A 24,637-nucleotide genomic window follows, 5' to 3' on the forward strand; every position below is an offset into this window, starting at 1 on the left:
CTGTTGGTAGAGCATGAGACTCTTAATCTCAAGGTAATGGGTTTGAGCCCCATGTTTGGCAAAAAGATTCCTGCATTGCAGGAGGTTGGACTAGATGACCCTTGCGGTCCCTTCAAACTCAACAATTCTATGATATCTACATTTGGTGATAAAGAATATCAGTTGCTTATTTTATGATCTACTGCATTGACTGGTATTGTAGTTTTTGAGTTAAGATTAAGACCCAGCCTCGTTTTAGATCAAGGTGTGTTCCCAGTATTGGCAAAGTGGATAGGATAGTTAGCATTGCTATTCTGCCTGCACTACATCTCTTCTTTATCTCTTGCTACATGCCACAACATAGTTACAAGTGCAATTGTACTCGTGAGTCTTTTGTATGAAGACAGTTCCATCTATGTGCACAATAATCCCTAATATAATACCATGAATATAATACCCTGAATTAGTACAGCTACTATTTTAGACATTTACTATTCATAAAGTGTTGTACAGAAGTGAATGTCAAAAAACAATTTTATAAACTGTTCTCAAATAAGTAATTGAAATCAGATTGGAAGGGAACAGAATTGGATAGCAGTATAGTCTTTTCAGTCAGCTGTATGCATAAAGCATTTTTGTTTCTGGTTGTTGTTTTTTTATTCACTTTTAGACATTGATGGCTGAGCAGGATTCCCAGTACCTGTTTGAACTAGATGGAAATAAACCTGCCGAAGAACTCATTGCAGTATGTACATAGCAATTGTTATATATTCCTCTCAAAAGAAGCATGATTAATTGATTATTATCAGATTAATTATTTGCAGCTTTTTTGTTGTTGTTTAAACTGATACCTGCTTCCTCTATTTTAGTATGTCTAATAAAATTTATCAGAGTATTGGGACAGTTGTATAATACACTTGTGGCCTCATTTACAAGCTCATTGGGCCCATATAGTTAAGGACAGTCATTAGTTCAATAATTAGTTACATCCCAAAATACTGGTTCAATAGTTTTCTACATCAGGATGATCATCAGTCTTTTCCCACATACAGAGATAAATATACTGTGCACAAAAAAATCACTGTAGCAATTTTTTTTTGCGAGGAGCTCAATAATATTTCCATGCTTACTAGCCTCAATTCTAGCTATCATGAAATATTTCACCAGTGCCTTGTGCTCTTTTCACAAGAAACAGACTCATTTAGTATGCTTGGAATATGATACTCAGAAAGGTTTTTGTTATATCTGCAGGGACATGGATTTTATTAGATTGAACTCTTAATAAATATGCAATACAGAGACATGCTCTGATCCAGAATCTCATGAATGTTGTGATGTCTGTACATACCTTTCTCACACATAAACTTTCCTGCACAGTCAAATGGAGAATGTTGTTCTCCTTCAGTGGTAGAGGTTTATCTGCTTTAGAGGCTTGGTCTCCTTCAGTGGAAGGAGCTGTCCCCAGTTCCAGTACTACTTTCTTCAGGACAACAGGACCTTTACAGAGCTTCCGTTTGTGAACTCTTTATCTGAAGGAAACAGTTGAAACCCTCACATTTGCAGATATTTTCCTTTCAAAAATGGAAAGCCTTTCATTTGTAGGACTCTGCATTGCGGCTGGTATCTTTTATTGATGGAGATAAAATAATGCAATCCAGTGTTGCAGCAGAGGTCTCAGCTGTGCCAAAGCAGACACAAAACTATTGCTAATGGTAGCAGGAAAGCCTGAAATAGGGCATTTCTGGGGCAAGAGCTTGCAGCTCTTCTGCAGGGCCTATCCTCAGGTTCCTCAGCTGTGCCAGCCTGGAGTTGCTACAGTGAAAAAGCAGGAAGAAACTGCCCCTTACCTACTTGTGCCCTAGTCAGCAGAAGCCTACAGGACATTGGAAGTGTCAGTGAATCCATTCATCTCTGACCTCATTTAGAATTTTTCTTTCCATTGTTTAAAAATATTGTTGATTACTTTTGAGGGGTACCCAAGTAAATTGCCAAATGCCTGTTGATTTATATTTCGACAAGTACATATGTGATATCAATTAAATGTATAAAGACCATTTATGCAAAAAGTTTTTGTTTTTGTTTAGACAGTAATAGCTCGTCTTCAGTCCATGGGCCTACGAAATGGAGCTCTTATAACCAAACTTCAGAGTGGTGAGGAAGAAATGTTGGATGGACTGGATAACGTAAGCTGGATATTTGCATGTGTTATAGTTAGTTGTCTGCAGCAATAGCAATAGCACATTATAAAGTAAAGGTGGCAATGACATTTAATGCTGATATAGACTTTATTTTTTATTTAGCAGAAGCGCAAGACAAAACTAGAAGCATATATTCCATGAGGTTCCCAAACAGTTGATCCTGATTCATCAGCTCAGCACTGTTCATTATGTCCCACATTTTAAACCCGCCCCCCATTTGTTTGTCACCTTTCCAAAACAAATAATCGTTAACATGGTTAGATTGTCATCTTATGAGGCCCTTGTGGTTGTGCAGTAGCCTGTAGAACCTCATCGTATGGAGGCAGGAAGAGAGCCTTTTCTGTTGTGGCCCCCACTCTTTAACCTCCCCATGGAAATAAGGCATAAGATGATTTAGTTTCTACTTGTTTATGAAGGCCTACCTAACTTGCCGGCTACTGATGCCAGTCATTTGTCATCTCTTTTTCAGTTAAATTTTACATCTAACAAGTAACATTGCTAGATTTATTTTATTTTTCTTGCATTTTTGATACAACTACCTTGAGATGTTTTCATAATAGCACAGTATATAAATATTTACAATAAATAAATTACAGTTTTCCCTCTCCATGTCCCTTAACTCCTATGGCCCTTGTTATGCTTGTGCAGTACCCTACATAGGCAAAGCTACATATCAATAGTATGTAATTGTAGTGCAGTAATTTTTGGAAATTTGTGAAGATATTTGATCACTTTGTAAAATAAATGTAGCACTTTAATTGTTTTGTTTTGGCATACAGGATGAACTGTTCCGGGTGCTTGCAGCCTACAAACTTGTAGCCCCTAGATACAGATGGCGTCGCAGCAGATGGGGACGAGCATGTCCTGTGGCTTTAAAACAAGGGGAAGTTATCATGGGATCAGCAGACTATGCCCTTGGGTAGGCCAAAATCCAGTGTGCCTTAATGTGAGTGCAGTCATCCTACACCTGTCGATCTATGATTTTGTTTTCTTTTTAGCTTCTTAGGTAAGATGTATATGCTTTCAAGTGAAGAAGCCCTGAAGGAGTTTATGCTGAATCCCCGTCCCTATCTTCTACCACCTATGCCTCTTCCACCTTGTAAAGTAGTAGTATTTGGACCTCCATTATCTGGGCGTACAACCTTGTGTGGCTTGATTGCAGACTATTATAAGGGAAAGGTAGGTATAAATTAATACTTGTGTATAAATGACAATAATTTAGTCTATAGATTATTTTATTTAAATTGCATTAAGGCTCCCAGTCACGTGATGGTTTTGCTGACAAGGAACCAAAGATAGGATCCTGAATAAACAAAAGTCAAGGTATGAGACCAGGTCTCATGCTGGTAGATAGATTGGAAGCTACACAGATTCAGGCAGGGCTTGCATCTCAACCTACACAATAAGCAATGAGTTGCTCCAATGGAGGAGTCAGGCCAGACACAGCAATTATGAAAGGCCAGCTGGATCCTTATTGGTTTCCTCAGTCACCTGATCCTGCTGGGCTGAAAGCTGCAGTTCACCATCTCAGTGTTTCCAGAGGTGGCACCATAGAGTTTCAGCAATCAGGCGAGCAGTTCCCTCTGCCTGCACACTGCCCAGTGGTGCAAAGAGTAAGTTGGCTGGGCTGTCTTAAGTGCCCAATTTGAGATTCCAAGGACCTTGGAGAAAAAATGGGGGGGGGGGTTTCCCCAATGAGATGTTTAGTAAAAAAAGAGTTTGCAATAAAGGTGAGGGGATAAATATCAGATTTAAAGATACAGGGATGGATAGGTCAGTATCAAAAACAAGGATCCTTGAAAAATATTTTTTAGTGAAAATAAATGACATCAAAAGAAGGTTAACTTCTATTTTATGAGGTTTCAGCTTTCGTTACCAGACTTGGCAGTAGGTGCATCAATTGGTGCGGGTGACATAAGGAGGTGTGGCTCTTCAAGTTTCCACTTTCTATGTTTTGAGAAAAATTGTGCAGGCATAATTTTCTCTCTCCCACAATCCTCTGATACTTTACTTTCAATGGCTTTATTTAGGTCATTGATATGGAGGATCTTCTTAAAGCACAATTTGAAGAGGCAAGATTACAGCTCATTGAGCAGACTCGCTATGAAGCAATTCAGGCAGGCATTCAGAAAGTGAAAGAAAAAATAGAAAATGAACGACTGTACCAGGAGCAAGGTGAAGTTGTTTTATGTAAAATTTGAGGTGTTTAGTTATTTGTGTTATATTGGAAGGCCTTCCCATTGAAAGGCAATCATTGATGTTACTACAGCAGGGATAGGCAACTTGGTGCTTTCTAGTTGTTCTAGGCTAAAACACCAGCCTCAACCAGCATGCTATTGGTCAGAGATTATGGCAGTTATAGTACAGAACATCTGGAGGACACTAGGTTGTTTACCCTAGTAACGGTAAAGGGACCCCTGACCGTTAGGTCCAGTCGTGGACGACTCTGGGGTTGCACGCTCATCTCGCTCTATAGGCCAAGGAAGCCGGTGTTTGTCCACAGACAGCTTCCAGGTCATGTGGCCAGCATGACTAAGCCGCTTCTGGCGAACCAGAGCAGCGCACGTTATGCAAATAGTATGGTTAGCAATTTCAGATATTTAAATCATATTGTAATCCAAGTAGTATCAAACTCCAAGGCATTTGCAGTGCAGTCTTTGCATTCTTACTCAGGAAAAAAAAAACTATGTTCAGTTAAGTTTATTCTCGTGTAAGTGTGCCATGCTATCCCACCACTTATGGTGGAGAAGGCAAAAAGGAAGTGCTGCAGGGGTAGTTGGAGGGAGGCTGCTGGAATCAGAACCCTTCCATTCCCCAATATGGCCCCAGAATAGCAGGGGGAAGTATGCCATTCCTGGAGCTGGAAAGAACAATCTTTTTTTAATTGGGGGGAGGAATGCACAAGCACCACCTGAGGCCAGCAGAGCTCAGCAAGGCTTTGAAGCTGGTGATTCCTCTGTCCCCTTTGGACTGTTGCCCTGCTACCCTGTAAAAATGTCTGCTGTACCCTTTTATAATAGAAAATGTAGTTGTCTTTTCTTGACGGATCTTCTCCATATTTAATTTTCTCTTACAGCGGCATTGATAGCCCAAGACTTAAGTGACAAAGAACCAGATGAATATGAAGAGGGTATTACCGCTGGTTCAGTGCCGCATAGTGTTACAACATCTGGCAGCCAAAAAGGTATTATAGTAACTTGGTTTGTGAGAACAGGTCAGAATATGAAACTATGGCTGTGTACACACATCAATCCATTTGTAGCACAAAAATATAGTGGTGTGTGTGTGTTTTAATCCAGAATCATTTGTGCTCAGTCTCAACATACTGATTTAAATCTAGATGGATTCTAGATCCTGCCACAAAGGTGGATGTGCTTACTTGATATGCATTTGAAATCCCTCCCCTTGGTTAGGTTATCTATGCCTTTTCCTCCCTGGAGATGCCCACCTGTCTGCTCTCACAAGCATCCATTTGATGGTGTGCTGATTGTAACATTAGTGGATGCAGCCAATGGCAGGGCCCTTATATAGTAAGAGAGAAGATAATGGGAACAAATAAAACGATTGTCCACAACACTGAATACATATATGTGTCCATGTGTTTTTTCTTTCTTTCTATGCCTAGAAAGTAGTACCATAAAAGAAGAAGATGAAGGTGAAATGGAAGAGTTGTCTCCATCCCAGGCTGCGGAAGAAACAGGTATTATTGATCATAGCAAGTAGCAATAGTTAGCTATTCAAAATGGAAGTGTTGTTAGACATAGCATTTTATTTATTAGTGATGACAGGTTTATTTATTTATTTTATGTAGAGCATAAGCAACCTCTCAAAGCAGTGTATGATACAGGCAACTCTCACCTTACACCAGGGCTGCGTCTTGGGATAGTTCATAAAGCCAAAGTTGGGTATAGAGTCAAATCACATTGGGTTCAATGGTGAGTGTAATTGCCAAAGTCTTTTTCCCCCAGACACCTGCCCATTTTCCACCCCATTTTTATTTGCCAAGTTTGTAAAGCTGAATGCACACTAGTTAAGTATGCATAACTTGTGAGTTACCTGTGTACACATTTGAGGTGGGGTGGGAAAACGCTTTATCTGGATTTTACACAGCTAAAACGAACTGAAATCCTGGTTAAATAAAAAGTTATTCACCTGGAAAAGATAATGGAGTCTGTTGACATTGGGGAGCATTTTGCAAGGGTGGGACATCACAAATGAGAAGCAAGACCTACCCAGGACCTACCTGCCCCACTGCAGATTACCAATCCAGAAAAAGGCATTGAATGAGGATCATAATATTTGGGCAGGTTCATGCAGGAGAAGGCAGTCTGTGAGATATCTCTGTTCCTTGCAGTGGGCTCAGAAATGGACCAGAGGACTGTTGCCTTTGCATTAGCCCAAGTTAGTTGTTTCACTAATTTGCTTTACCAATACGTCACCATCAGAAGCACTTCTCAAAGAAATGGGTGTCCATTGAGGTAGCCTGGGCAATTCTTCTTATAATTTATCAATGATAATTTGATAGGTCTGCCTTTGTTTAAGGTACTTAATTTGCCCAGCATTTAGCTCTTCTGCCTGCATTTTTCTCCCCTACACATTCACTGTGTAGCTAGAAATGCCTAGAGGAAGGGCCATTCTAATGACATTCTATAAAGGCAGAAGTAAAGATCCCTGCCTCAGCCCTTTCCACCTGTGGGAGTGTGGCGTTCGTGCAGAGCCCCTGGTCGTTTCATGGACTATTGACCTGTACACCACTGCGTTATTCTTCCGCTGCCACCAACCAGGTTTCTTCTGGTGAAATACTGAGTCTCAGTCAGGTTGTAAAGTCAACAACGAAGATTAAAGTTTATTGAAGAACAAACAAATTTTAAATATGTTCAGAATGGTTTCTCAAATGCACGCCCTTAACCAGATGTGGCAATGTCTCACACTGTCATACTCTTCTCTCTCAGTTCTATGCCTATCTCCCACTCTGTCACAACCACTATGTTCAACTTTTCCTGCCTCTGTCTGACCCTCACTCCTCTATCTCTCTATGGTAAACCCCTGGGCTGAGCCTCAAAACCAGGTAGGCTCCACCTCTGAGCTTTCTCATTGGTCAATCTACATTGGGGTAGGCAACCTAAGGCCCAGGGGCTGGATGCGGCCCATTCTCAATCTGGCCTGCGGACGGACCAGGAATCAGCGTGTTTTTACATGAGTAGAATGTGTGCTTTTATTTAAAATGCATCTTTGGGGCATAGGAATTCATTCATTTTTTTCTTCAAAATATAGTGTGGCCCACCCCATGGTCTGAGGGATGGTGAACTGGCCCACGGCTGAAAAACGTTGCTAACCCCTGATCTACATTAACCATTTCCATCCTCCTATACAAACATAATCACAAGGAATGGGCAAATGCCACAGGGAGCATCACCTGAGCAGAAATTTCCTCAGGGAATGCAGTCACAGGCAGGTATAAAGTGTCAAACCAATGTTTCTGGCAAAATGAATCTAATGTTCACCTGCATGTTTCCATTTACATTTTTCTAACAGAAACTTCAGTGCCCCAGTCTTCGGAGGTAACATCTGAGCATCCAGAGGTGCAAGAGATAGTACAGAAAGCCATTGAAGCTGTAATGTTCTCTCCAATACTGCTCCCACCAGAAGCATACGCTGATGCATTAGAAGAAGCAATTACCGAGGTAAAAGTACCAGTATCAAAGGAAATGTGCTGTTATTTCAAAAAGTGTTACTCATAATGTGCATTTTCATGAATTTTCTTTTCAAATTCTCTATTTTGAATATAGGTTTGGAATATATTCACTTACGAATATAGGGTAGTTTAAAGCCAACAGCTGGTGCTTTGTGTTCACAGGGACAGCTGGCATGGTAGGAAGGAGCTGCCCTCCCAGCAGCAGCATCTCTGCTGATTACCAAAGTGGAGCAGGGTGGAGGCAAAGTTGGGATTATGCAGGCACAACAATGGAGCCAATCTGTTGCTGCTGCAGGTGCCCCCTCCCAGCCCCAACTCCACTCCACCCTGCCCTACACCAGCACTGTTTAGGTAATCAGCGGCAATGCTGTTATTGTTAGGAGGGTGGTTCCATGGCATCATCCCACCACACCAGTTGCTTGTATACTGTTGAGTATGAAGGCTTTCCCATGAAAGTTCATGGGAAAGCTCTCATCAGTCATTTGAGCATCACCATTCTGGTGCACCTTTGTGTCTAATCTCACAACTTCCCCACCTTTTGCAGGAAACAGAGGCTGCACACAGTAATTAGTATAACATATTACCATCCCCCAAAATGCTTCCTCATGACCAAGATCTCCTACATAATATTAAACTTCCCAAAACAATCTTTCCATATTAATTAAAAGTTTCCTGCTTGTGAGTCCTGACCATTTTATTGCTTCCTGATCCTCATGGCCAGGAGATGTGTGATGAGTTGCCTCTTAATTGCCTCTAGAAAGTCTCCTCTTAGACTGCTCACTGTGCACACTTACCTGAGTGAAAGCCTCATTGAACACAGTGGGACTTACATCTGGATAAACATGCATAGGGCTGCACTGTTTACTACTCCATTGTCAGTTTCTACCGTGGCCAAAGTCTTTAATTATTGGCAAATAACATTATAAAAATGGCAGAGGAGTTGGAATGAGAGGAAATCAGTTTTGAAAGCCCCCCCCCCCATGTTTCTTAATTATTGGGGTAATTAATAAAGGTTATTCAAACAAGGAATAATTAAGAGTTTACCATTTAATGCCCCAACTATGATTGATGAGAAGCGATACAAAATGTGGGACCTGCAAACAGGAAACATTTAATTGAAGGGACATGGATCTTTTAAAAAGCCCCATTAGCTCTTTTTAACTATACAGACTGGCTCTGTAGTTGGGTTGTATTGAAATATTTGTTGTTACCAAAACTGAACAAATTTGAGGAATACAGAAAACACTTGGCTGTAACAATTTGTCAATGATACCATCTGGATTCTCTGTGACAGTGAGTGAACAAAGAATGACAATTGTAAGGAGGAAAGGGGCCAGTGTGGAAGCAACCGCTAACTGGCACAAATTTGCAACTCCCTCTCTTCCTTCTAATACATTAATGTACCGTATGTGAGCTCGTTTTGATATGCTTGATCAGAATTCTATTACTTAAGACATTTTACCCATTTTACCCTTACAACACACCTGTTGGGTAGATTAGGCTGGGAAATACTGACAGGCTCAAGGCTACCCGTGAGAACTTCATAAATCATGAAGATATGAACTTAGGTCTCTCCAGCCATAGTCCGACAATCTAACTACTACACTACAATTCACTAATAGCTTCATCAATGTTATTTGTTGTTATTAATGGCAGTGTTTTATTACAGCTTTCTAAATCAAATAAATACAGATATCCTGGAGCTGCCGAAAAAGGAGGATGGGTCTTGGATAATTTTCCTCTATCGACAGATCACTGGGCAGCTTTGGTAGAAAAAGAACTTCTACCGGATACTGTGATTTGCTTGAAGAATGCTGAACAAAATGGTTGGTGCATATTTAAAATTGATATCTAACATTAAAGCTATTTTTCAAACAATCCTCCAGGGTGGGAAGTATATGAACATGGGAAACTACCTTATACTGGGCCAGATCATAGGTTCATCTAGCCCAAAGGTGGGGAACCTTTTTCAGCCAAATGGACAGTAACCTTCTAAAGACTGCATGCCAGTGTTGGGTGGAGCCAGGTGCAAATGCAGACAGAGCAATGGATGTGACTCTTACCATTGTTGAGTAGGATATATATGCTGGACTAGATGCACCCTTGGTCTGATCCAGCAGGCTCTGATTTTGTGTATGTAGATTCCCCAGCCCTGATCTAGCCAAACAATGTATGCTCTGGCAGGAAGCAGTTCCCCAAGGTCTCTAGCAGAGGTGTTTCTCAGTCTGCTTGTCAAGTTCCTTTTAACTAGAGTTGCCAGGAACTGAACCAGGGTTCTGTGCCCCATTACTATTTTTTTTATCACTGAACTATCCTAAGTAGCTTGGGGGAAAACCGCCTGCAAGCATCAATTAAGGTGTGATTTAGAAAAAGCTTATCTTTATTATTTTTTCCATTTTCTTGCCAGCTAAACTTCTTAACTTTTTGAAAAGGAGTTAATTGCCTACGGAGCATCAAAAGTAATCCACTAAAGAGAGAGAAGTTCCTTCAGAAACAGACCTGTCCTAAACTGTACAATGATATGTCCATGATATATGAAATTTCTCTTTAATTTTTGAAACTATATGCAAATTCTAAGTCTTATTTCATAGCATCTTTTTCTATTACATTGCAGGAAAGGTATTGCTCACTAGACTGTACAAAGCAAATAAAGCAGAAGTTGATGCTAAAATTATAAAAAGGCTAACAGACGAAGCTTTAAAGAAGAAACAAGAGGAAGAAGAAGCAAGGTAAAATATTTGAAAATGAAACACCATTTGCCCTCTACATGGAGCTGCATTTGGGTTGTTTGAAAAGTTGCAAGTAGGCTGTTAAGCAGGACAGCCTACCAATAACATGTTACACCGTCTCTGGAGAAGCCGTGCATTGCTGCTGGATTGCTACTGAGATAAATTCAAGGTGCTTGTTCTAACATTCAAATCCCTACACTGCTTAGGACTTATTTACTTGATGGAACACCTGTACCCCATAGGCCTGCCCAGGTGTTACAACTTAGCAAGGATTTCCTCTTTATCATTGCCACATTTGTCAATTATCCACAATGCAGCAATGTATAAGAGGGTGTTTTTGATGCAGGCTGTGGAATGTCTTCCTTCTACAGGCTTGGTGCCAAATCTGATGAATTTTTGGCACTAGTTAAAATCACACTTATTTCTCCAGGTCTTTGTGGAGATAAATGTTTATGCCCTCACTAGACTGTAGTTTCATTTTGTTGCCTTGTAGGTATATTAATTTGGTTTGCTATGTATTAGTCCTGCTCCGGCCTCTTATCTGAGTAGCTGTGTTTTTAGCTCTTAACTTTGCAGTTCTTAACTGCTTTCAGTGTAAGTTTCTTTGGTGCAGTCTGTGAGAAAAGCAACTAGCAAATATTATTAATAAAATAATATTAGGATTTATTGGTTTGTACCCTGTTCCAGGAATATATTTAATGAAGAATGAGCTAGAGTTTTCAACCAGTTTCTCATAAATACCTGTACAATTTACTAATTGCAGAAAAGAACTGCAGGAAATGCTGAAACTGCAAGCTGAAGAATTTGCCGAAGAGAGAGGTAAAAAAATAATGCAATAGCAATATTTGGAATTGTTTCTGTGTGGAAGCTGATCCTGTGAATTTGAGCTCAACCACTGGACCCAATTGAGAATGTTGGTCATTAGTCAGTAAGACAGCTAATCTCAGGCAGCAGATGCTATGGTGGAATGGCAGCAACAGAAGTTCCCCCCTCCCCAGTGCCCCCCACATTCCTTTGAGCCCCCATATATTCACTTCCCTGTGTGTGCTCACTATTTGACTTGCTCTAAACTATCTTGCTGCCCTTGAGTGTAGTAGAGGATGCTTCTCTTATTGCTGTCATTGAGGAAAGAGGTAGCTGTCAATCTGGCAGGCTTCTGCATGTTGAATGGCTGGGCAGGAGGCATCTTGTCCTTTGCCTCAAGCAGCAAAATGTCCTAGGCCAGCCCTGGTGCTAGTTTTGACCCACAAAACCCTGTATGACTTAGGACCTCAGCTCCCAATATAATACCTCTTGCCGTATGCATAAGCACTGCAAAAAGCGGTGCTTGAGAAGTGCTTAAAGATGCTGCATCCTCTGAATGAGCATCTTCACTCTTGCCCTTTTTTGTGGTGCTTGTGCATAGGAAATTCAAATCTCAACTTGTTATAAAGCACATGCCCAAGATAGCCTTTATTTTGGACATAGTTCTGTGCAAAATGTAGAATATATGAATGATTTTTCTGTCACCTAATGTATGTATGTATTTCTAAAGTTTAAATGCTTCCCTTTGATAGTCACTTGGCATTGCTAAGTATAAAAAAAAATACTTAAGAATCTGTTGTAGTTTAGTCGTGTCCGACTCTTCATGATCCTATGGACCAGAGCACACCAGGCACTCCTGTCTTCCACTGCCTCCCACAGTTTGGTCAAACTAATGTTAGTAGCTTTGAGAACACTGCCCAGCCATCTCGTCCTCTGTTGTCCCCTTCTCCTTGTGCCCTCAATCTTTCCCAACATCAGGGTCTTTTCCAGGGAGTCTTCTCTTCTCATGAGGTGGCCAAAGTATTGGAGCCTCAGCTTCAGGATCTGTCCTTCCAGTGAGCACTCAGGGCTGGTTTCCTTAAGAATGGATAGGTTTGATCTTCTTGCAGTCCATGGGACTCTCAAGAGTCTCCTCCAGCACCATAATTCAAAAGCATCATTTCTTCGGCAATCAGTCTTCTTTATGGTCCGGCTCTCACTTCCATACATAACTACTGGGTTCTTTACTTCGGTATGCTATTTCTAAAAAAACAACCATTTTCATTTCAAGGTGCAGTACTAAACATATATGTTTAAAAATTAATGGAGTTGCCTTCTGAAAATGTATACTCCTTGGATTCTGTAAAAGAAAAGACTCCTGTTTGCAGAAGGGATTGATAGCCAGTGCAGGTTCCTGCTGGAGGATGGAAAGGAGGAATTTGCTACGTTTGCCTTCTCTTTTTCTTCCAGCTCAGTGACTCGTGAACAAAGTTCTGAACTGAACCCTAAAAAAATTATAGAAGTTGCTGAAATATTTCTGTGTGAGATAAATTAGCTTTTGGGTGGTGGTACTTGTTATCTTCTATTCAAACAGTTACTCATCAAGGGAAAAAAGAATGTCATGCACAAATGCCTGTATTGAAGATGAGCCACAGTTCTTTGCCTGAGAAAAGCATGTTTTCCCCAAGCTACAATTTGATTTCCATAATCAAACACTGACTAATCAAACATCTCATTGAAGAGCCAGTGTGGTGTAGTGGTTAAGAGCGGTAGTCTTGTAATCTGGGGAACCGGGTTCGCATCTCCGCTCCTCCACATGCAGCTGCTGGGTGACCTTGGGCCAGTCACACTTCTCTGAAGTCTCTCAGCCCCACTCACCTCACAGAGTGTTTGTTGTGGGGGAGGAAGGGAAAGGAGAATGTTAGCCGCTTTGAGACTCCTTAAAGGGAGTGAAAGGCAGGATATCAAATCCAAACTCTTCTTCTTCTTCTCAGTCATGCTGACCTTTGCATGATGATGCTACTCCTGTTCAATATACTATTGCAGATTGATTTCACCTGCATATAACTGCATATACTCAGTTTCTATTCTCTCTCTCAAAGCAAGCATAACAAATTTTATTGCTGCAGGCATTGAGTCTAAGGAATGTTGATTGAAACTTTTTAGCCTTTGACTAAGAGGGGCTTCATACATTACACAGTGACAAATGTTGCCACTAAGCGTACTTTTCTGGCCTCAGAAGTAGTCAGGCTCTTGAGTGTCAGACTCTGGGACCCTGGCAGGCTGTTCTAATGGGACAGATGCATGGTCTAACACAAGCACTTTCCAGAGCAATAAATCATGAATCAAACGACTAGAGGCAGATGTATAGTTGAAACCAGACAGAGGTCAAGATCCAAGAGAGCGGCTGAAGGTTAGGAGGACCAAAAGTAGGTAAGTAAACAAAGCTAGGGATGGGCCAAAACACATTTGGTGTGGCTGTGAACTCTGTTGTATAGATGTTATCATCTGTTGCTGGTTTTATGCTTGTTAGATATTATGTACTCTTCATGATGTTATGTCCTCTTGACAAGCTATCTGAAGTTAAAGACTAAGCAGCGGGTAAAACAATTTTAAAAAGTCTGAACAGGACATTTTGGGAACAGATAATTTTTAAAAAAGTCATTGGAATCAATTTAGAAATATCTCAAGAGTGGGCTTTATGTAGATCTTGGGTGGGGGTGGGGTAGAATTCTATAGCTATGGATCCAGCACTAAAAAGCCTCTGTCCCTGATGACTTATCTAGGGAAATATCCCAAGTTCTGAACATGACTGACATCTCTTTGATATTTTGTAATTCAGAGTTGCTTTTAGTCATAATCACTGGGATGTATGTAACCATGCCTTATTTGTTCTTCTGCCTCCTGTGTGATTTCAAACAACAACAACAACAACAACAACAACAACAACAACAACAACAATAATAATAATAATTAATAATAAAAAAATTATATGTGATCCATCTGACTAGGTTGCCCCAACAACTCTGGGTGGCTTCCAACACATTAAAACACATGAAACATCCTTATATTGTTAATGATACTATGGATTTCTATCCTTGAAGATTTAAAGTGGCTTTGTGAACATTAGGAAGGATGTGTTTTCTTGTGCCCACAGAATCCATAGACTTTGATCATCCATCTGCATCTGAATCACAGACCAAAATGCCACCAGTGACTGAATCAGGCCAAACAATGCAACCTTCTGCTTCTGACGAGACTAAAGAGAAAGAAAAATCTGGAGGTTGGTCTTCTGTACCATGTGGCTTATCCTTTTTTATATTAAAAGAAACTCTGTGCCACATTATTCTATGCCTTTGCTTGCACTTACTTTCTCTCAAATATAATTTATTCAATAATGAAATAATGTAAACATGTCGCTGTCAAAGATTTGCACACAATACCATTGATTTTTGCCTAACAAAGACATTTGTCTTGTATTATTTTCCTTTTCCATTTTCCTTTGACCATATCTTCTCTAGTAATAACATCTTTCTGTACCCTAGTTCAGGCTGCAAAAAAGCCAGCCTTAGAATTGTACATAGCTGAGTCCTTGCACTGTACATAGACAGCACCACACAGATGATGTTTTGTGTGAGCCAGTAGATCTCATGGAAACTGTGTGCTTCCCCCAAGTTTTTAGTTCTAACATGAATTTGTGTTTAAGTGTGTCTCAGTTATGTAAAGAATCCCAGTTTATCTTCAATAGTGATTTTATCTTTTAATATATCCAATCACAGAATCATTAGAAACTGAGGGTCAACTTGATGAAGCGCAAGCGTCTCTGGATTCCAAAGAGCAACAGGAGAGCAAGACAGGTAGGATTTCACAATCAGACTTTTGTGCATACATTTTGCCACACAAATAAATAAAACAATAAAATGTTACTTATTTTTATTTATTTGGGTGGTGCCATTTATTTCACTTCCAACATAATTGGTGGAAATGTTGATTTTCTTTATTGTTAACTTTGGGTTTGTCTGTGCCCTGAAGTTAGTTTCTGCAACTACCAAGTTCAATTTTACATGACTTCACTCAGGAGCACAAACAAGAAGAGTCATACTTCCAAAGATTCCCCAGGTTATTCTGAGACAGCCGAGGACTTAAAAGGTCTCAGCAACTGTCTCTAGCCTCAAATCCAAAACCTGTCTTAAAGGAGAATTAAGCACAACTGTTCCTTAGTTTTCTATTGTTAGTACTAAGTGATCAGCTGGTAGATCTCATGGAAAATGTGTGCCCAAACTACTCCATAATCCCCAAACAAACAGACATGCAAGAATTACATTCAGAGCATTTCCTTCATAGTGTGCATGTACTGTGTGAATAATGAGCAATAAGAGCTGGATTTGATATGGTCCCTCTAAATTAAATTCAGTGGCTGTCTTCTCAGCCTGCCAACTGCATATTAAATTACTAATAAAAATAAATCCTCTGTCAATAATATACATTTTGACACACCAGTATCGTACCCACGTTTTAAACTCCTAAATTGCAGATAACTGTAGTAGCTTCCAAAGCATGCTTTTCAGCTCTTTCTCCTTCTTCCTCTCCCTCCACCGTGGACATCTTCAGTCATGTCAACCTTTACCATTAGTCCTGCTCTTGCATATTGCAGCATTTTATCTCTGTAGTAACTCCCTTGATATTTTGAAATCTTTTGAACCTTTCCTATAAAGTGCAAATGGGAATCCTTGGAGTTGGAGTTCCAGCCAGCATGGTCAGCAGTCATGGATGAGGGAAGCTGTAGTGCAGGAGCACCAGGAAGGCTACAGGTTAACCTTCTCTTCTATAAAACATGCAGAAGGCATAATCATTTTCTGCTTGTTCTCACAGAATCAAAAGAATCAGCAGAACACATTGAAACTGAAGAAGAACCTCAGCCACCAGCACCACTGAAGAGTGTTGCATCTGAACTAGGTTAGAGATCAAGTTTTCTTCCACCTTCCCTTCTTCTCTCCTTCCCTTCTTTCCTTTTCTTAGCCATTCAATTATCTAGCGATCCTGTGTTGCATATTGTAATGACAATTATGCACATGTCTTGCTTTCTCCACCATAAATCCAGTTTTGCAGTGAAGAATTGTGCACTTGAATTGACATACTATGTAATTAATAACCATACGCAAACATAAAAATAACTGAGCCTCTTTCCTTTCTCCCCTTTCTTTAGCAGTATATCCATGAGGAAACAATGCAATAACTTGGCCATTGTGATTCTCAGATAGTGAGAAAAACAAATTATTAAACATATGGGGTGATATGCTACATAAATCATAATCATAGTAGATGCACTGGAGTTAATGGACTTAAGGCCATCAATTTCAGTGTATCTACTCTGACTGAGTTGAAGATAACCAGCATGTTATGCTGAAAAGAACTATTGATTTGTTGAAAGCATGTGCTACAAAGAGCCAATGAGAAGGGAAAGCATTCTTTGAAATTACCTTATGAGAAATGGGACCTGCAATAAAATGTTACACTGTGGAGTATCCAGTTTCTGTTGGTACCTTCCTCCTGTGTGAGGGTGGTGCCATTTTGGCTACATAAGTGTGGGCACTCATGCCTGAATATCAATATAGAGGGGGCAATATACTTCTTACAATGTCAAACTGTTATCTAAAATGCAGTTGTTGTTGTTTTTCAGGAGTCAGGCTACCTGAATATCCTGAGGATTCTTTCCCAGATGTAGTAGAAATGGATCCACTTAAAAGCAAGATTATCCAATTTCTGCATGAATGGCAAAGAACGGAAGCAGCAATTGCAGAGTCACCTTTAATTCAGGTTTCAGAATTGGAGATTGACGGGCAAACTCTGCAAATGCTTCTTGACCAAGCTATTCAATCTATGGAACGTAAGTCTCATAATTATTTTTGATTCACATTATTTCTAGACCAGGAGATATTTGAAAGAAGAAACAATAAATAAATCAAGAACTCTAGAAGAGCAGTAGTGCTAGTTTTTCAAAAAATATGAAAGGGCTTAACAGGATGCTTCTGTTATATCATCATAAAAAGTTTCTTTATGGTAGGCTTGTAGAGCTTATGATCTACTTCCAAAGGTAGCAGAACACCTTGTGAGTGTCTACTTTCCAGCCTGGCTGGGGCTGTGAAAACAAAGGGGTTATATAAGTTCCTACTCTTTATGCAACATGCTCTGCACATCATCTACAACAATATGTAGGACTACAGGTTCCCAATCTCTGTCCGAGCTTTAGAATTTTATGGTGCTTTCTTGGTAGGCCCTCTGGCAAGTGGAACAGGGTAATGTTCTCTGGATCTGATCTTACAGTGGTCTCTGGTGGACAGCTGATGGACGAGAGCTTCTGGCTCTGAGGTTTGAACCTTCAGTGGATGATGACTCAGCCTGGGTCAGGAGCAGATAATACATTACTGCTACTGATAAAGTTGTTATATGTTCAATCGATTTTTAGTGAAAGAATATGTCATGATTTATCTCTGCTGTTGCATGCTTTTATACTTGCATTTTAAAGAAAATAAATTAGAGCGTGATTATCTCTGGCAGAACCTTTTAAGTACCATGGCTGGGAATTTGGTCCTGAAGATGACGATGAAGAACAAGAAGATTTGCAAGCTGAAGCCGAGGCACTGGCAGAGGAAGAGGAAGAGGAAGAAGAGGATGAAGATGAGGAAGAAGAGGAGGAAGAAGTAAGTAGCAGCCTAAATGTAAGATTATATTTAGCAATGATTTTAAATACATTTTCCCCCCAGTCGCAGATTGAAGACTATGGTGCAGTTTGTTCTCAGCCTCAATACATGTTTTATACTGTTTCATGTAAGGGAGTGCTGAGATCTGGGAGGTTTTCTTCAGCATTATCTACGTGCTATGACATTATTGAAATGTGGATAGTATGTGCATAATGGACACATTCTAGAGAAGAGGGGTGTCTGACCAAGTCCATTGCTCTTCTTGGGCACTTTAGGAGTCAACAGTACATCCTGTGGCACCTCTAGTTATTGAACCATATTTAGGGGAAAGAAGCAAAGGGTAAAACTAGTAAAGGCAGCTGCTGTCTGTTGTAGCACCAGCCAACTTAGGATGGATTTGAGATACTAAACTCTGGAATTAACATTTTGATGCAAAATTAGGTTTGTGTTCTCCAACTTTGTGCTGAGTGCCCAATAGGAATTTTGGAGAATTCCAATGAAAATGGCACCAGAAATTGCTGTGATAGCTTATTTTTCCTATGTCCCAGATGGAAATCAAGCCAGCAAATATGATTGATATTGGCTGCTGTTGTTGCTCTCAGTTCACAAATGATACCTAATTGATTGCTGCGTGAGTGGGGGTCCCGTTTGTATGGCGTTTCCTTAGAAATGAAATGTATGGAATAAAATAACGTAATGACAACGTAATTTACAAAATTAATTACATAGGTTACATAATTTTGCCCCAGCAGCAGTGAGATGAAGATAGTTTTTGGAGGAAGACTTAACTGCAGCAGAATAGAAACAGTGCTGCCCACAACAAATATAGGATAGAATGGAAAACAATGCCTTCTTACATTCCAAGTGCAGAATTCAATCTGTCACACTATACAAGTTCATTAGCACTGATCTGCATAACACTGAAATGCAGGACTGTTTTCACTATGTGTTCACATTTCACTGAAGTTAATACAGAAGTTAATCACTAAAGAAAGGTTACTGCTACCTTTCTTTAGACTGCTCCACATCATCACAATCCAGTGAGAGTTACAGTGAATGCTGCCACCAAGTAGAATCAGTTTTTTCTATGCTAATCCACTTTTGCAGAATGCAAAAAACAGTTGTTGGGGCAACCTCACAATTAGCTGCTGGAGTATTTACTCAGACAGCAGTTATCACCCATGGGGGGTAAGCTAGGCATGATTACCATACTCTGCTGAAACAACCTCTTGCCCATCCCCTCCTACCTCACCACTTTGCCTACATATGATTAGTACCGCCAGAGGTGAGTGCCCTGATCACATTTAAGGCTGAGGGGCAGTGGTAGATATGCAGCTTTCAGCGGCCATTTGGATGCTTATAAGTATGCCAATAAGTAAGACTAATTTTTTAAGGATGTTTATCAAAGTTATGCTCAACACTTCATCAGAATTATTTTGCTGTTTTAAGGATGAAGAAAAAGCTGCTCAGAGGAAGAGACAAATGGGAGATACGAAGCACTTTTGTCCAGTGATTCTAAAGGAAAACTTTATCCTTTACCCAGGACTTACTGAAAACACAGCTAAATATCGAGAAAAACACTATTATTTTTCAACTCCAGAAAACAGAGATAAATTTTTGGAAAACCCCGAAGAATATGTGTCTCGTAAAGAGCCACTGAAAGTATGCAACATTTTCAACTTCTTTCATATGTCTGTTATAGATAAGAGATTAATAAAGCAAAGTCCAAGTCTCAGACACTGTATTAACTCAATTATGAGAAACCTAAATATAGGAGGCACATTGCATGAAGACATAATTGTTACAATTTCTAAAAACTTTGTTAAATGAGTATATGTTTATGGACTATCATTTTTACTAAGGGGGGAAAGGTGTGATATTGAGCTGAATGAAGGAAATGAAGAATACTGAGTAGCTGAAGTGAATGGGAATACATTTAGGCTGCAATCTGTTGCCTGGTTTATCTGGGAGTAAGCCTCATTGAACTCAGTAGAACTTATGCTTGGGTAAACATGTATAGGATAGCACTGTTAACTACCTCTTTTAGAGCCCTGCCAAAGATTTTTTTAGTCCACTAGTCTCTTTCCCATAGTGGCCAACCCATGAGAAGCATACAAGCAGGATAGGAGAGCAAATTTATTTCTGTTACCAACACTGAAGCATGTACAATCATCTGATAATCTGCCTTTAAGAAATAAATGCAGTTCTTTTCTCTGAAATATCTCAAGATTTTAAATGATGTATTATTCAGCAGAAACCTGCTCTTATAAAATCCAAACATTTATATTTATATATTTTTTCTGTTTCTTATTTAAGGCTCCCCCTATAAGAATATGTCTTTTGGGATCACATGGAGCAGGTAAAACGGTTTGTGCCCGTTGGTTAGCAGACAAATTAGGTATTTTCCACATTCAGTTTGAGGAGCGACTACAGGAATTGATCATGATCAAAACTGGAAAAAGAGTTGGACCTGAAGAAGAGGAGGAAGATGAGGAAGAGGCTACCATACAAGAAATGGTTGAATCCCCTCAATCTGCAGCTGAAGAACTTGAGGGTGAAGAAGAAACTAAGCGACTTCAAGAGGTAACACCTAGGATACATTAATGGCTTTCTGAGATGAATATTTGAACCAGTTTACATAATAAAATCAAGTCCCATAATAAACAAAATCAAAACCATGAAACTTTAGACTGTAGGTGGAGGTTTGCATGCTACAGTCCTCCCTAGACATACACCAAAAACCCTGCCTGCATGTTGAACAACAGCATGCTTGCCTGAGCTACTTTGAGGGATGGTACAGGATATACTGGTAATGTCAGGTCAAAGGCTAGGCCTAGCCTTTCAGCCTGTTGTGCTAGTTTGCAGTGCTCAGTAGCTTTTGTGAATTAAAAACAGGATGCATATTCATACCTGAAGTCTGAAGGAGTAAATCCAAGAGAACATTTACTCCCTTGGTTCTAACTTGGCCAAGGATAGAACTGAGTCTTCAGCAGGAAGAAAAAGCAGACAACCTGTTAAAGTCCTAGCATCTCCTGGCTTCAAGCAATAGAGGAACATGATTCCCACTTGGACTTATCCTAACATCCACATAGAGACACCTTTCAGGAAAGCAACAACAACTGTTTAAGCTCTGTGTCCAATTCTGTGTGTTTGATGTGGGATGAAAATCTTCTATGGTGTTTGATATTGGAGGGCTCATCCTCACATGCAAGTCATCTCTTGATAGTGCCGTCATTAAATGTTGAATATGCATGAGCCAACCAGCTCTTGTACCCAGTACAAAACAAAAATTTTGCAGGTTGAATGAATTAACTCAGTGCTTCCATTGTTCCACACTTTCTATAGTGATCCAATTTCCCATGAGAGTTAAATGAAAATGAATAATTCAAAGTTGCTTGGAAATCATTCAGCTATTCCTTTTTTAAAAAAAAGGTTTTTCAACTAATATTACAGATAGAGTAGCCTGGATTTTCCTATATACCTGACCCATAAATGTATCTCTTAGGAAACAGAAATCAATACATATACAAACCTTTGTTTTACAGTATGTAAAATATTATGCAATATAATTTAAACATATTGATGTGCCGTATATTTCCATGTATACGACAACACTCCCATGTATAAGATGCCCCCTGTTGTTGAGGACTCCAAATTAAGAAAACACCCTCAGCACTACTCGTGTATAAGACGAGCCTCAATTTTAAACCTACTTTTTTGATAAAAAAACAAAACCCCTAGTCTTATACACGGAAAAATACAGTATTTTGTTACAAAAATGTTGAGCAAAGAGAATGAGTTATGTAAAACCCTTATACTGCTAAACTGTTGTCAAGCGAAGAAGAGAGCAAATACTTACATGTATTTTCGATCATTTCAACAGAAAGAGATGCTGTTAACAGACGAAGAAGAAGCAATCAGGGCAAATATAATAGAAGGTGAAGCCTTGCCCATGGAGGTGCTTGACGGCATTGTTCTGGATTGGTGGATGAAGGAACCATTTCGGTAATTTTTGTGTGTCTAATATGGTCTGGCATTTTTTGTTCCATCTATAGCTCTTAGGCCGCAATCCTATAGTTACTTGCCTGGGAATAAGCCCCACTGAACTCAGATCCAGAGAATTGATTTCAGTGGGACTTCATGGTAGATATGCATAGGATTGCACTGCCTCAGCATCCTGGGTCAAACATATCAAGACAAGTACCTCTCTTCATCTGAACCCAGAAGATCTGAAAAACAGCCTAACTCACGGTAACATGAGACTGGCTGGTGCTTGGTCTTGCTAGTTTTATTGAATTATGAAACTTATTAGTCACTTCTCTATTTAAATATTGCTGTAGAATAAGTGTCATCTATTCTTTGAAATCAACTACCATATGAGATCCACTGCAGTTCAGCCTTGCAGATCATTTATAGATGCTGTTTAGGCGAGCTTTTATTTAAAAGCTTTTTACTAAGTTTCTCATAGATTTGGTATTAGTGTGATTTCTGTTGTTGTTTGTAGTACTTATATATTTTAAAATTTTCAGTGGGTCATGGAAGTGTTAGCTGGGTTGGGTAATGATCATGAGTTGTGATGAAGGCAGGAGCAGGATTGTGGGAGGTGGAGTGAATCTCTTCAGTTTTTTCTCTCCTGCCTTGGCAAAAGCAGTTCGTTCCTCCTGGCTCCCTCTATTCTTCAATCAGTTAAGGCATCAAGTCCCACCCAGTCTTCAGAGGTCTCTTTGCAAGTGCCATGGATTGGCTTCTGTTCACTAGAGTCTGTCTGTCCAGGCTATCTCTCTTTTTCCTTCAGCGTCTACATACAGGGTCCATTGTTTTCCTCCAGTGTCATGTACACACACACACACACACACACAGAGAGAGAGAGAGAGAGAGAGAGAGATTTTGACTCTCCCAACACTTCAGAATTGAAATGGAGCCTCCTAAGTCAGCCTTGGTATTCAAATCTGTGTCATGTGATACTGCTTGCTCTGTATAATAAGTAGAGTCAATCCACATTTGGATCACTCCCTTACACTGGACCAGAAGGAACATTCGCAGTAAGTGGCCATCATGCCAATCCACCCTACAAGCCCTAAATATCTTCTCCAGATGCAGAGCTGCACAAGGGATACATTTAGGAGCCTGGAATATTGACCTTACAAATCCTGATTGGATTTTTTTTCCATCCAGCTATGCCCATCCCTTGCCTACTAGTAGGAAATTACATTCTTGCTATTAATTGGGAAGTCCATGGAAAATTGACAGTTACTTTTTTGCATTTAGATCCACAGGTTTTATACTGGATGGTTTTCCTCGAACAGCAGAGGAAGCTCAGTATTTAGCAGACCGCTGCCTTTGTCCTGATGTTGCGGTCTACCTTGAAGTTGATGAAGAGGATGTTACTGACCGACTTCTTCCCAAGCGTGTGCAAACATGGCAAGAGAAACAAGCTAGAAAATTTGAAAAGAAGCAGCAGATAAAAGACATGAAGGCAAAATTAAGAGTAAGTATTCAGTATCTATTAATAGGCAGTATATCACAGATAAAAAAGTACGGTATCCCTGCTTGCAGGTTTAGGATCCAAACTCATATTGTAGGAGTTTTAAAGCAAATATTCGTGCAGCACTAAAAGATGGACAGCTAATTTCTTTGGCACATAGGCAGTGGCGTAGTGTGGGTTGTCAGCACCCAGGGCAAGGCAAGTAATTTGCACCCCCTAACCCGTGGATTTGCGCCCCCTAACCCATGGATTTGCGCCCCCTAACCCTAACCCCCAGGTGTTGCGCCCGGTGCGGCTGGCCCCCCCTGCACCCCCCACGCTACGCCACTGCACATAGGTATCCTAACCACTTCAGAATTGTTTTGCCTTCTGGAGCCTAGATGAGAGTGCCTGCTTGAGACTCCCCACCTAGCTTGAAGCAGATGCAGTGCTAATTTGAAGTAAGCGGTAATTCAAATGATCCAGCTCATCAGGAGGCTTCTATGAACAAAAAATGCAGTGCAATTCTGTGCATGTCTACTAAAAAAAACCAGGCCCTTTGAGTTAAATGGAATTTAGTCTCTGATAAGCATGCACTGATTGCAGTCTTAAACAAAATCAACAGAGGGGAAAAACCCTGTGTTGCAATACAGAATAATCTGCACAAATCCAAAGGGAACACATGCCCAATAATGTATTACCATTAGTTTGACTAGTTTTGTAGTATGATCAAACTAATGGCAATACATTATTAGCCACGTGTTGCATTTGGATTTGTGCAGATTAAACAAAATCAAAGTTCCTGACTCTCACTGAGTCTTCAGCATTTCTTAAGTGGAATAGGGTTCTGATTCTTACTAAATTTTGCATCTATAGACATAAATTTTGCATTTATCTCATACCCTCCAAGTGTTCAAATTTTCCATGGACAGTCCTAGAGGGGAGTGAGAAATGTTCCTATTTTCGTCTGAGGAATGTTGAAGGGTATGCAGGTCACCACATAAAGAAGTATTTTTTTTAATGAAGAAAAATAATGAAATATTGCTATTGGGCTTCATCATACTATTGTAAACTTAGTAGAACCCTTT

General features: G+C 40.0%; 1 protein-coding gene across 5 annotated transcripts in view; it reads left to right on the plus strand.

Annotated features, from left to right (window-relative positions):
* Window positions 1-24,637, plus strand: part of AK9 (adenylate kinase 9) — a 58,383-nt gene that overhangs the window by 18,138 nt on the left and 15,608 nt on the right. For all 5 annotated transcript variants that reach the window (XM_083433759.1, XM_083433762.1, XM_083433758.1 and 2 more), the window contains 20 exons: window positions 650-724; window positions 2,064-2,162; window positions 2,957-3,096; window positions 3,176-3,356; window positions 4,208-4,352; window positions 5,254-5,361; window positions 5,803-5,877; window positions 7,713-7,861; window positions 9,542-9,698; window positions 10,487-10,601; window positions 11,365-11,420; window positions 14,542-14,667; window positions 15,164-15,241; window positions 16,257-16,340; window positions 17,065-17,271; window positions 17,943-18,085; window positions 19,535-19,747; window positions 20,402-20,668; window positions 21,969-22,090; window positions 23,354-23,573. In XM_083433759.1, the coding sequence (XP_083289885.1) occupies window positions 650-724; window positions 2,064-2,162; window positions 2,957-3,096; window positions 3,176-3,356; window positions 4,208-4,352; window positions 5,254-5,361; window positions 5,803-5,877; window positions 7,713-7,861; window positions 9,542-9,698; window positions 10,487-10,601; window positions 11,365-11,420; window positions 14,542-14,667; window positions 15,164-15,241; window positions 16,257-16,340; window positions 17,065-17,271; window positions 17,943-18,085; window positions 19,535-19,747; window positions 20,402-20,668; window positions 21,969-22,090; window positions 23,354-23,573 (2,760 nt within the window). The remainder of the gene's footprint in view (window positions 1-649; window positions 725-2,063; window positions 2,163-2,956; window positions 3,097-3,175; window positions 3,357-4,207; window positions 4,353-5,253; window positions 5,362-5,802; window positions 5,878-7,712; window positions 7,862-9,541; window positions 9,699-10,486; window positions 10,602-11,364; window positions 11,421-14,541; window positions 14,668-15,163; window positions 15,242-16,256; window positions 16,341-17,064; window positions 17,272-17,942; window positions 18,086-19,534; window positions 19,748-20,401; window positions 20,669-21,968; window positions 22,091-23,353; window positions 23,574-24,637) is intronic.

The sequence above is a fragment of the Podarcis tiliguerta genome (genome assembly GCF_965153285.1).
Source record: "Podarcis tiliguerta genome assembly, chromosome: 3".
In the NCBI taxonomy this organism is placed as follows: domain Eukaryota; kingdom Metazoa; phylum Chordata; class Lepidosauria; order Squamata; family Lacertidae; genus Podarcis; species Podarcis tiliguerta.